The sequence below is a fragment of the Vigna umbellata genome, chromosome 2 (genome assembly GCF_029865625.1).
Source record: "Vigna umbellata cultivar VRB3 chromosome 2, Vumbellata_1.0, whole genome shotgun sequence".
Classification (NCBI taxonomy): domain Eukaryota; kingdom Viridiplantae; phylum Streptophyta; class Magnoliopsida; order Fabales; family Fabaceae; genus Vigna; species Vigna umbellata.
This window is the reverse complement of record NC_142166.1, coordinates 42,525,324-42,538,696: the sequence shown is the minus strand read 5'-3', so window position 1 is coordinate 42,538,696 and position 13,373 is coordinate 42,525,324. Positions and strand designations below refer to the sequence as shown.

Genomic DNA, 13,373 nt, shown 5'->3' with positions numbered 1-13,373 from the left:
CCACCAAAAGACCAAAAATGTGATCAGAAATGGGAAGAAGAAGCTGATGAACACATGTAACCAGAAACTTGGCTTGCATGCATCAAAATGTTTCGGAATCTCACAAAAGTTCAACAAGTCGAGACTTACCAGCTCTAAACAAGACTTTGATCGGTGGAAAAGGAAACTCTTGATCTCATGAACGCCTATGGAGATTCTGATCATCGATCAGATGAACCAACAGTGAGTAATTTTAGAGAGAAGGAGGAGAAAAGAAGAGAGAAGAAGATTTGGAAATAAATGGTTGTATCAGAAAATGGGACGAACATTTGAAATTTTCCTTTATATAGTAATATTATTTTAGGTTTAAACCCTTGGATGGTCCTCGTATTTGTAGGGTAATCTCAAGTGAGTCCTCGTTTTTTGAACTGTCAAAATTTGGTCCATATACATGTAAAATTGAGTCAATTTTGTCCTCTTCGTTAAGTTTTGACAAACGGTGTTAAACATTGATGACGTGGTGTACACTTAAGATGCTGATGTAGCAGTATTATGTTATGTGGATCTTTTTTAAGATGAACAGTTTAATTCAAAATGTTATGAATTCAGGGTCTTCATTATCCTGCGCCTCTTGATCTTTCCTTTCGAGCATTTCAACATAGTACAAACCTGAAAAATTGAGCATAATCATCAAATCAAAGATGAAATAGTTTATACACAGGAAATTAACTTGGGAATGGTTCTGTTGAGTTGGTTGGTGCTCAGATCCATGTGAAGTAGGCTAAGGAGGGCCGAAATGGAATCGGGGATGGAGTTGGAGGACAATGCTCAGATCCATACTCATTATGAATCTCAAAATTTCACACTGAAGGATATCGACAACACCACTCACACCATGAAACTGATGCCAAGACCCCCTGTCGACCATGTCTGTTCTACTCACTTTTTTGAAGGCTACCAGAACTTCGATTACGACAACTTCAACAGCACTCTGCTCCAGTATAACGCGTCAGTGCATAAAATCATCATATTTGAGCATTGTCCTACAATCCCAAATTTCCCTTTAAAATGCAAGTTTACATGTGCGGATGTTGTGTATTATTTTGAGGAGGGGTACACGGAAAAGGAGACACTCCACAAATACCCACCGCTTAATGATTGCAATAAACGTTTGAACGTGCCTACTGTCGGTCCTCTGGATCGTTACGATGACACTGATGACGGAGCTGGAGTTCTGGAAGAAGCTCTCAATGACGCGTTTAAGGTCAACTATAGTAGTATTCCTCATGGCTGCACAAGATGCAGAGAAAGTGACGAAAGCGAGGGAGAGGTTTGTGAGGGAAATTAGGTCTCCGATGGAGGAAGGGATTTCGCCGGCGAGGGCGTTGAAGGAGAGGTTGAGAAGTTGGAGGGAGTCGAGCATGGTGATGGAGGGGAGATGTTACCTTTGAGGCGGTGGGGTTGAGGCGACGAGGTCGAGGCGGCGAGGACTCTGTTGAAGGGTACCTATGACCTTGGGGTAGTTGGGGAAGTGGATGTTGGAGGAGAGGGAAAAGGCGTGGCAGTTGAGGAGGCCGATGTAGAGGGCGTAGGCCGCGGGGTGGAGGTGGCGGTGGGGAAGGACGCGGGTGGAGAGGAGGGAGAGGGCGAGCAAGAGAGCTATGGCAAGAGCGATTTGATTTTCTTTGCTTGCTCAGTTAAAAGGTTTGATTTTTATTTGATTTGTTCTGTTAAAACTGCCAAACCAATTATAATCATGGCTATTTGAATTGTTTTAGCTCTGATTCATGAAAAAGTTAACCTGGGGTTGGATGCATCTTGTTTTGGAAAACGAATGCAGGGAGAGATATTACTTAGGCCATCAGCGATTGAGAGGAATGAGAAATTCCTGAATACGATTTTCCCCAAGAAAAATTTGACTGTGCTTGAAACTGTTGCCCATCTAGGTCTTCTATTCTTCTTGTTTTTGGTGGGTGTTGCTCTCTCCATCATTGCATTTCTCGTCCTTGCACGCATCCTTGCCGAGCTCAAACTCCTTACAATTAATGATGGTCGCATAGTAATGGTAGCAGCTGTTGTGGAAGATGTTGGAGCATGGATATTGCTCGCTCTTGCCATAGCTCTCTTTGGGCTTATCAATTCATGATATCAGTTCATTCTTCTAATAAAATCTTTAAAAAAAAAATACACGTAACATAATACTGTTACATCAGCATCTTAAGTACACCACGTCATCAGCGTTTAACACCATTGGTCAAAACTTAACGGAGATGACACAATTAGCTTAATTTTACAAGTATATGGACTAAATTTTGACAGTTCAAACGATGACCCACTTGAGATTCCCCTACAAATACGAGGATTATCCGAGAGTTTAAACCTATTATTTTAATATAATCCATTCGGTCTCATTATTTCTACACACCTGTCCACTCCAAAATCTTTAAAATTCTCTGTTCTTACATAATTTCTCTTGATGCTAATTTAAATAGAATATAAACATTAAATATAAATAAGTTAACATATGTTAAATCGATGTTAATCTTATTTATTTTAGTTAATGCTGGTTAAGTTGACACTAAGGAATATTTTTTTTAATAAAAAAATTAAAAATAATTATATTTTTTTTAATTTCTTTTTTAAATTAATTTTTTTTTGTCGTATTAGAGTGGCTAAACTGACACTAATAATATAAAATCCATTTAATATTTTCCAATAAGTAATCATTAAATTTTACTCTAAAAAGTCTTGTGTGTTGTCTAGGTAAAAATACTAGTAAGAAAGAAAAAAAACAACCAAACACAAAACTTAATGGAGAGAAAACATCAGAAACTCATCTCCATACATCTATATAAGATATAATCTGTACAGAGAGAAATCACTTAAAATTCATTTGTTAACCTATATATAATTTTATAACTAAAATATTCATTATCCCCTTGTCTCAAATATTCTCATCTGTATTTATTAAAATGTGTCCTTACAAAGGCTTAATTTGTTTTGAAAATTAATAGACCAAGTTTGAAATAAATATTTATTTTTATTTACATACATACGTGTGTATATATATATATATATATATATATATATATATATATATATATATATGTATATATATATATATATGTATATATATATATATGTATATATATGTGTATATATATATATGTATATATATATATATAAACTTAAAAAAAATAAAGGTATAACAATTTAAAAACAAAAATAACCGGTTTAATCTATCCATCCATTCTATCTAAGAGATCATTCTATCTAAGAGATCAAAACTCGCAACCCGCGTTGGCAACCTTAACTAAAGCGGAGCAGTAATATAATTTGTGTGTTGACTTCCAAGTTAGCCAATTCTATATTCACAAAGATTTTTCATTTGAGAGGTATATCATACTAATTAAGATTATTTAACGTATACTGCTACGAATAACTACATACATTATTGCGAACAGGGAATTCATGTGTAAAATATGTGGAATTTGATGAAAACACATTTGATTATAATATCAGCTATAGCTAGTCCACAGAATAAACCCAAGTGTCACAACGTTAACATATCTACTTACCATAAACACAAGAAGTTTTTAATTTAATAGTGATTTTTAATGGAGACACTTAGTGACGTCTTGATGAGTCAGATCTTGATTAATTATTTAGTAAAGTGAATATTGACACGTGCATTATTTTATTTGTAATTATATATGATAATGCAAAGGAGATAGAAGATGGTTCAGAGATCAATATCCAGTTTTTATGATTATATTGCAAATCAGAGTTTTAATTTGTGATAATACCCTCTAACTCTCTGTTTAATGGGAGTCTGGTGTTGGACACGTCATTGGAATTGATTTATGGAAAGAGATAGGAAGAAGAATTAAGAGGTTTAGAGGGAGTTGGAAAATGCATTAAGTGAGTTGATTGGTTCAATGACTGTGAGTATGAGAGTAAACAAATGGCTACAAAACCTTCACCTTCAAATATTCTAATCACTCGTGTCTTTTCCTCCTGCCCCACCTCTTTTTGTTCACCAACAGACCCACCACAATTATTATGATGCCCACCGACGACGCTGCAATATTCCTCTGTCGTTTTGTTGCTTACCGTCGATGTTAGGTTAGAACACAGAACGACCTAAATTATCCACAAAAAACTTCTCACTTTGTTTTTCATGTATACACATTCTGACCAACATAAACATCATATGTTAAAATAAAAATATAGAATTTCTCTTGTCTATTTTTTATAAATCACAAAGCTTATTGTTACTACAAAGAAGGATCGATCGACCGGACGTGCTTAGCCAATACCGAATAGGTGGGATCGACAGTCCAATCTGTCCGATCGGGCCTCTCCATCCGTCGGCCGGAGACAGTGCTTGAATGTCCATAAATGCGTAGTTAATGAGAAAACGGTCATTGTCGAGCAGGTAAATTAATGAATAATATTATCTGAAACCATATAAATAACAATCGATTGAGAAGGTAAACTCTCTGTTTTTTACTAAATTTCGATAGACTTGTAAGGATAAATTTTGACTTGAGCGTCGCAGTGTTTTCTGCAGGTCACCTCATTTTGAGATTGAGAGAGCGAGAATCAGGAAGGAAGGAGAAAGTGAGAAGGACCGATAAGTAGAGGAGGAGCGTTCTCGAACGGTTGCAGCAGGAGTTTCGCCCGGTCCCAGAAACACGTACATTTCCCTTCAAAAAGATGACAAAATCTTGAATTTGAACATGTACATATGATTGTCGTAGAACTTTGACTACGTGCTGTGTTGAAGTGGTCGGATTGTATGCACACGTGATCCTTGTTTGGATACGTATACTTCATCTTTCCACTTCACTCAATAAGAGGGAATCAGTTTGTCTCCTTCGGTTTCTATATTTTTTTTCCCTGATAGCAGAAGAACTAATTGAGAAATAAGATCATGAGAAGCATAAGGTTTTCTAGCATTCAATTCTGACTTTCATCTTTGCATGAATGGTGTCAATCAAAAACTAAATTCAAGCCGCGTTATAAATGAGTACCGGATTCCGGCACCCTGTATTAATGAATAATACTTTCAAACAATACTATTAAATGTTGTTTTTTCATATATTCGTTGAATGTAAAATTGAAAATTTTCATATATTCGTGTAGTTGGGTGTAGTTATGGTTACATACTAGGCTAACTCTGATGGAAATCAAGCAATAAGTAAACACTCACAAAATTTTATTTGATTCTACACTAAAATTATTAGTCAACATGAAATGAAATGTAATTACTCAATTTCCCATAAACTCAGGTAATATATTGAGTCAACAAGTCAAAAAACAACCATTTAGTTTGATAGTATTTTTCTATTATTCTATTCTTCATATCGCTTAGGTGAATTTCCAAAAAAATTCAACATCCCATAATTTGCTTTTATAACCCCTCACAATGATTACAGTCTGAAATTTGGTGAACCTAAAAAATAATGCAGTATTGGAATGTTGAATTATATGGCATGCCGTCTGGCGCGGGGTGGTGCCAAGCATTTAGAAGCCGGCACCGACGAACAGTGAACGAGACAGGATGTGGGTAAACTGTATGACAAATTGCCTCAGATAAGATCTGAATTGTCTCTAATTGGATGGCCCCAAACACTTTCTAACTAATGAAAACGAATGAACTTCTCGGCGCCTAAATCTCGCACAAAAACAATAGGCAACAAGAATCCTCACCAACCACCAAAATGGAATAGTTAGGAGCAAAAGTAACCAAAATGGTTTATGTGGATGCACTTTCTTCATACCCTCTCCCCATATATTTTGGTGGGGTCTTCAGGCCAAACAAAAATTATTTCTTGCTTGCCAAATTCAATGAAAGGAAAAGAAAAGTTATTATGCAAATTAAACATGTAAAAGTTGAATTTGAAAAAAGGGGTCCGTAGTTGTAGCTTGGCAACAAATCAAAATAGTCATCATACTCAGCGATGTTACCGAACCTAGAGCCTCTCTTTTTTTCTTTTCAATAGGGAAGTTGTTACCAGCTATTATAACAAAGTTTGTGATCGATTCTTACCCTCCGGGGAAAGATACAAATGTGCAATCATATTTCATGGTTTCGCCAACGTGTATCCATTATATGAATTAAATATTCTTCCCACAACTAACCCAGATTTTCAAATATTTTTATCACAACAAATTGAAAAGGGTCACTTTAGTATGCTAACAAATTAATTGTTTTCCGTGATTAGGAGAATCATATATTTGCTTTTCAATGCCTTTATTTCTGGTCAAAAAGCTTTGTCCCCCAACTTACACGTAAACCTATTTTTAATTTCGTGTATTAGCGTATACAATACATGATTATATGTCTTCTGAGAAATACTATACTAGAGAAAAAAAACACAAAGATATGTCAATCGCACACAATTGCGTAATAGTTTACATCCAAGCTTTTCATGCTTCAAATTTAAGTTTCATAGCTACCAGCATCTACACTATGACTGTTTCAAAGTCACTGTATATAAATATACCTACCAAACGTATACCACACATAAGTTTACTACCAGTTTAATTTATTTTAATCAATTTAATATAGAATTAAATAGAGAAGACCAATTAAGCCTCCATTATTGTATTTTTACAGTTACTTTTTTTTTATATAATCTATATTGTAATATCATTTTAAAATTTGAATTCTCTGTTGATTTGTGCTATCCTTTTACTCTGTCTTTAAAATAAAATGATGTATACCGGTTTAGATGGTTTAAAAAATATATAATATGCAATTAAGTATATTTATGCAACTTTTATTTCAATACAAGAGTTTTATGATACCCATTGTTTTATTAAAGTTTTTTGCAGTGATATATACTTTTAAGGAAGAACAACAATTTTTTTATCCTGACCAACAGTGTTGTTTAAAACATTTAATAAATAAATGTTATATGATTGAAGTATTACTTTTATTACTCTTTGTATGACTGTATCATTTTTAAATTCTAATGTTAAACAGGAAAATGTTGAGAAAAGAGATTTCAGTTAAGTGTTTAAAAAAATAGTTATTAAATAATTATTAAGAAAAACGCATGTGGAGACAAAACTGACTATTCTTCCTTTAAATTAATCGTGTATTTAGATTGATGTGTCAGTATTGAAGTCACACATGAAAAATGTAATAGTTTTTTATATGATAGCTTTAATTTGATATGGATAAATTGTTTTACAAAGTTTGAACCAAACACGCATTTAGTCTTTAAGAAAACATTATAGAATAGGTATATTTTTTATGGGACATTCTTTTAATATGGTTATTAAAGTAAGGCACTTTCTATTTCAACGTTAGGACAAATCCTTAATCATTAACCATTTTTTTAAATATCAGAATGGTTCTGACATAACTAAAAGGAAACCCCAACATTATAATTTAATTCACCACTATTATTTTACCAAACATAATTGAAACAGTGGATATGTTTTAGGATTCGAAACTTGTGATCAAGGGGAAGAGATAAACCTTTCAATAAAGCTAATCTAAGTTTTCAATTCCAGTGAACCGCCTAAGATTGTCTTTCTAATTAGTCAGAAAATTAATCAATTCAATTAGTTTTTAATAAAAGTGTTTTGACACAAATTTATGTTGGAAATTAGTTTAAGTACACTTATCAATCGTATTTAATAGATTAAAATTAATTTATTCAATTTTAAAACAAAAAGAAGGACTATCTCCTTGTTTTTGAGAACAACTAACAAACTACTTAAACCACAGCATTTTAAAGGAATATTCACGCTAGTTGTAAGATGTTAACAACTTTATAGAATACTTCTAAAAACGTTTCATTTATCAACTCCATATTATAACTTTCAACAGTTTTTTTTATATTGTTAATTTTGTAGGATTAAAATCATATATATCTTAATTACTAAAAATAATTTCTGACCTAAAATTTATATATTGATAGATAGCTCATCGAAAAAGGCGAGAGAGTGACTTAAAAATAAAACTTGTTAGATATTGTTCAATCGTTTTCTCGGCGTTTATAAAATTCTTTCTTCTTATGGCAAGTGGTTGCGCTATTATCTTTTTTTTTTTTGCAGTTTTCATTTTATATCAAGATTTATCTTTCCCTCTCAAGCATAAGCTTTAATTATTTTATTTTTCATATTTATATTAAATTTTGATTTGTTTCGTAAAAATAAATACTTTGTATCCAGATTAATTACAATAGACGAAGGAAATAGTAGCTAATTGTTTTTAAAGAAAGAAGGTCCTAAGAAAAACAAGGTGGTACTGCTACTTGATAAGACGATTAATTATAGTCTGTTCATAATTTTATGCATCCTTATATAAAACGTCAAAGATGTTTACTTCCATTTGGTCCTAATGATAGCGGTATTAGACTCAATTATTATGATCTAAAAAAGTTTTTCCTCTTAAATTTGAATTAAATCAATTTAGTGTGGGCCCTTGAGATGGATTGAGGGTACATTTTAACCGATTGATTCTAACAGATAATGCAAGTCCAAATTAACTCTACAAATTACAATAATAATTTTCTAAATTAGTGACATAACACTCTTATACTTACGTTGTGATTAAAAGTTACTGGTTTGTGTTAAAATAGACAATTAAATCCCACGGATGCAATACCGTGAGCTGTAAATTTTTAAGCTCTGTCATCCTCTCGGCACGTCTGATTGGACTTCCGTTTTCTTTTTCTTTTTTAATTCTGTTAAGAAGCATGTGGTAAGAATTTGAAGGAATGGTAAAATTTGTCAAATAAAATACAGCGTGCTCTTAATGTAAACAAATGAAGTTTACATTAAATAACTCAATCTGTCTCGTCTTAGTTGTTCTTAATGTAAAATAAAAAGTTAACACTAATTAAGTGAAATTGTGCCAAAGTCAAACGATTCTTTTCTAATAACTTGGCACAGTTTACTAATGATAGTAACATTTTTAAAAATTTACACCGGTTATGATAATTTCAGTGTTGAATTGCCCCCATTGCAATAGAAAACTATCTTTAGTCCTTAAAAGGTTTAAAATTGAAAGAGTGAAAAACTATTTTATTTTTCAATACATTTAACATTGTATTTTTAATTCCTATACTACATATTTTAAGAAGTCGGTTAACGGGACTCTGTTTAATTCACAATTTTATCACGAGGTATACTTTTTATGGTTAAAAATTAAATTTGACTCTTTTTGTGGCAGCATCACATGCTGTTAAGAACGGGAGATCTAAGCTAAGATTTGTGGCTTTATATTTTTTTATAGCAATTGAGCATAGCATGAAGAAGATTGTGATGATACAAATTCATGCGTGAGTTACTATTGTTTTGAATCGACAACACTTGGCATTGTGTCTCCAAAGCCTGAAAAGGAACTCAAGTAGGTTTCTTGGAAGCCACTCTTGAAGGCTTCTAGGACCTTTATATATATCCACCCACAAACGACACGTCTTACATAGACTCCACTTGATTCATTCATTTTCATAACCTTGTCAAATTTCCCTCTGCTTCTTTGCATACGTGCACTTGTCTCTGTGAAACTCCTATTTCCTGTATTTCAGACTCATCTTCAAGCATGGAAGGGAAAGCCAAGGACAAGGTGGACTTTGATTTTGGCTGCGGTTTGGTGGGAAGAATTTTCCACCTCAAAACCAATTACAGGACAAGAAAATCCTCTGTTCATTCACTGCCCATGAAGCCTTGCAACACTGCACAACAGAGAGACCAGGCCAAAAACGAGTTCAAACCCCATCTGAACCATGAACCAAAGGTTCCACGAGATACCTCCAACGGAATTACACTGAAAGGGGAGCAGAATCCTACCAGAAAGAGTACCTCTAGTCACCGGCCACCTTCTGCATGCCGAAACATTCCAAATGGGAGACCCTCAGACGCTGCAAGAACCTCAGTTCAACAAAACCATGACCCAAATGACGAGACTAAGCAACAGAAAGAGAACTCTGGTAATTCTCTGGAACTTGCAAGGATAAGCACAGGTGCTAGTCATCATCAGAACAACGACACCAAATCCCCAGCCAAAGATTTTGTGTTACCGATCACTGGGAATTTGCTTGTGAATAACAGTCCCAGAACGAGTGTTACCAAGAGCAAGGAGTTGAACTCCATGTCCGGTTCCTCTAGTTACAGTAGTAACGGCAACAAAGGTGTGATGGGGAATATCATGAGGAAGAACAGTGATGAACTTCAGCAATTTCGGAGTCCAAGGAACGGCAGAGCGGACCCTGAGGTGATGAAGTCCATGGGGAATGAAGCCTACAAGCTAGGAAGATTTGAAGAGGCTTTGGTTTTGTATGACAGAGCCATTTCTCTTGACTCCAATAAGGCAACGTATCACTGCAATAAGAGTGCAGCTTTGATCGGTTTGGGAAGGTTTCTCCAGGCAATTGTTGAGTGCGAGGAAGCTATCAGGTTGGAGCCTTCTTATGGCAGAGCCCACAACCGTTTGGCAACAATTTATTTCAGGTACTCAACGATAATAATGATGATGGTGTTGGTAATATGCTTCATTCAATTTTCCATGGATTAATGTAAACAAAAGGAGACTCTAGATGCTGTGGTGTTTGTTTTGTTATTTATTACTTTTTCTTACAGAATTGATAATCTGATTACAGACTGGGAGAAGCAGAAAAGGCGCTGAATTGCAATGAAACAAGCCCATCTGTTGATTCCGTTCTCAGTTTACAAGCTCAGAATCTTCAAAATCACCTTAGCAAATGCACTGAAGCTCGGAAAGTCAAAGACTGGAAAGCTATATTGAAGGAAACACAGGCTGCAGTATCTTTAGGCGCTGATTCAGCTCCACAGGTTAGTTCCCTTGGTTAAACATTTTGTTATTGAGGTTTCTTTCCAACGCCTAAACATTTTGTACAACCACGTTTTCTCCACTTTATTTCCAATTTCATAAAATGTTTTCCGCTTTGTTTATATATGAAAGGTTCTATAGTGATTGATTGATGAATAAAAGGCTGTGGTATGCTTTATGCTGATTGAAAAATGACTATGCATACCAGGTCTATTGTTTACAAACTGAAGCCTTGCTGAAGCTCCAAAGACATCAAGAGGCATACGCTACCTTCGAGAAAATGCCAAAATTTGACCTTGATAGTTGTAAGAAAATATTCGGTCCAGCTCGTAGTGCTTACCTCATGATGATAGCTGCTCAAATTTACTTGGAAGCCGGCAGGTTGGTGAAAGTGCTTTATTTTGATGACGTTTATCTAATTATTCAATCATGGTTTCTGTATTTTACATTATATGTAAGCAAAACACACCAATTTAAAAAATAGAGGACCTATAAACATCCAAAAGCAAGCTAAATAATGAGAAGTGCCAACAATCGGGTTTCCCATTTTTTATTTCATTTTATAAAAGTTATGTGATAACGATGAGTATATAGTTGGTACTTCGTGTTTATGTTGCAATCTCACTTGACCAAATTTTATATATTAGACACCAAAAGATCAGAGAAAATCGTTACTTCTGCCTATTATTAGTTGCTTGTATTCAACGATGATAGGTAATATATTGAGTCTGGCTAGTAACGAGTGAATGACCCTACGTTGTTTTGGTTCGACAGGTTTGAGGATGCCGTAACAACATCTGAGAAAGCAGCTAAACTAGATCCAATTAGCTTTGAGGTGAATGCAGTGGTGAGGAGAGCCAGAGCAGTGACATCAGCCAGAATGAGTGGTAACTTACTCTTCAAGGCATCAAAATTCACGGAAGCATGCGCTGTGTACAATGAAGGACTAGAGCATGATCCTTACAACTCAGTTCTGCTATGCAATAGGGCAGCATGTCGTTCCAAGCTAGGTCAATTTGAGAAAGCAATTGAAGATTGCAACGTGGCACTTATACTTCAGCCTAGCTATAGCAAGGCGAGGTTGAGGAGGGCAGATTGCAATGCCAAGGTGATTTAGTTTCTACTTCAATACTAACTTGTCGCATATACTATTATACTTGTTTTCATTTAATAATTATTTTTTGGACATATAACAGTTGGAGCGATGGGAAGCTGCGATTCAAGACTATGAAATGCTAATAAGAGAAAAACCAGGGGATGAGGAGGTGGCCAGAGCTCTGTTTGAGACTCAGCTTCAACTCAAGATGCTGCGCGGAGAAGATATTAAGGACTTGAAATTTGGTTCAAATTTGTTTTTCATCTCAAGCAATGATCGCTTTAGACACTATGTAACATCCCCAGGTAAGTCACATTTGATTGCGTCTTTTACGCAATTGCATTTGGCATTACGAATAACAAATTCTGATCAGATGTGGACAATTTGAACAGGGATGTCTGTGGTGCTGTTTTGCAACAAGGCAACCCATAAACAAGTGTTGTTGGTGTTGGAGCAAACCTGCAAGAGATTTCCGTCAGTTAATTTTCTTAAGGTGGGTAATTTTGAATGCTCTAGGCCTTGCAGTTTGTGGTATTGTTCACTGGAAAGTTGAAATAGAAAATCCTGAACTCTCTCTAAAGGACTGTTAGCGTGGTATTAACATGGAAAAGCATGTCAGAAAACAGCATAGCATCTTTATGTAGGAGCAAAACAAAGTTTTACAAAACAAATACCTGTATTGTGGATTGAAAAAACAAAAGAATTACATTGTCTCATACTCATTAGTGATTTACATTTTCAGGTGGAGATTGAAGACCACCCCTATTTGGCAAAATCAGAAGATGTGAACTGCATCCCGGCCTTTAAAATATACAAGAATGGATCAAGGGTGAAAGAAATTCCAGGCAACAACCACGAGCTGTTAGAAAAATTAGTTAAATTATACAGCAGTTGAAGATAATCACACTTCTTCAAAAGAGAGAAGATACACTGCAGGAAATGGGGAAGGTTAGATTTTTCAGAATGAAAAAGAAGCAGCCCAGAATAAATCAAGCTACCTGCTTCATAAATTTGGTCACCTTGCTCACAGCCTGTAGAAAAGTGTATAGGAAAAGCAATTCTTTGGGTTAGTGATTGATTTTTTGAATACTGAGAAATCTTTAATTCTTCATATTCAGTGTATATTGGTTTGGGAAACCTAAACAGGTTTTGTCGTTGTTAAAGTTATTTATTCTTTAGAGGAGTGATTATCTAGGTTGTAATTCTAAGTTATGACAATATTATACCTGTAGCATATTATACTTGTTGTACAATATATATATATGTTTGAATCAATTCTGTTCGAACATCAAAGCGGTTAGTAGTTTCTGAACTAAAACATAAAAAAATAATCCATTGTGTATATAATGGAAGCTAATGTCTCAACAAAAATAGACAATCTGTGTAGTACATAAAATTTACTATTCAAGCAGTCAAAAGCTAGTTTTTTTTTTCTTCTGTTTGCTTGAACCATTGCGTATCGATAAATCTATATTGAGCCAA

At 34.6% G+C, this 13,373-nt stretch overlaps 1 protein-coding gene across 1 annotated transcript; it reads left to right on the top strand.

The window, feature by feature from the left end:
• The first annotated feature begins 9,276 nt into the window (after positions 1-9,276).
• Positions 9,277-13,166, top strand: LOC124826739 (TPR repeat-containing thioredoxin TTL1-like). Its single transcript, XM_088106915.1, has 7 exons — positions 9,277-10,455; positions 10,605-10,797; positions 11,004-11,176; positions 11,570-11,903; positions 11,992-12,196; positions 12,284-12,384; positions 12,634-13,166. Exons 1-7 carry the CDS (start codon positions 9,548-9,550, stop codon positions 12,784-12,786), a joined length of 2,067 nt encoding a protein of 688 aa, XP_087963041.1. The 5' UTR covers positions 9,277-9,547; the 3' UTR covers positions 12,787-13,166.
• Positions 13,167-13,373: the final 207 nt, after the last annotated feature.

What these genes read in the sequence shown, in the direction of transcription:
- LOC124826739 (XM_088106915.1), top strand. Translation starts at nt 9,548, where the DNA reads ATGGAAGGGAAAGCCAAGGACAAGGTGGACTTTGATTTTGGCTGCGGT. An exon ending in ATTTACTTGGAAGCCGGCAG is followed by an intron (nt 11,177 to 11,569) that starts GTTGGTGAAAGT and finishes TTGGTTCGACAG; the next exon opens with GTTTGAGGATGCCGTAACAA. An exon ending in ACACTATGTAACATCCCCAG is followed by an intron (nt 12,197 to 12,283) that starts GTAAGTCACATT and finishes CAATTTGAACAG; the next exon opens with GGATGTCTGTGGTGCTGTTT.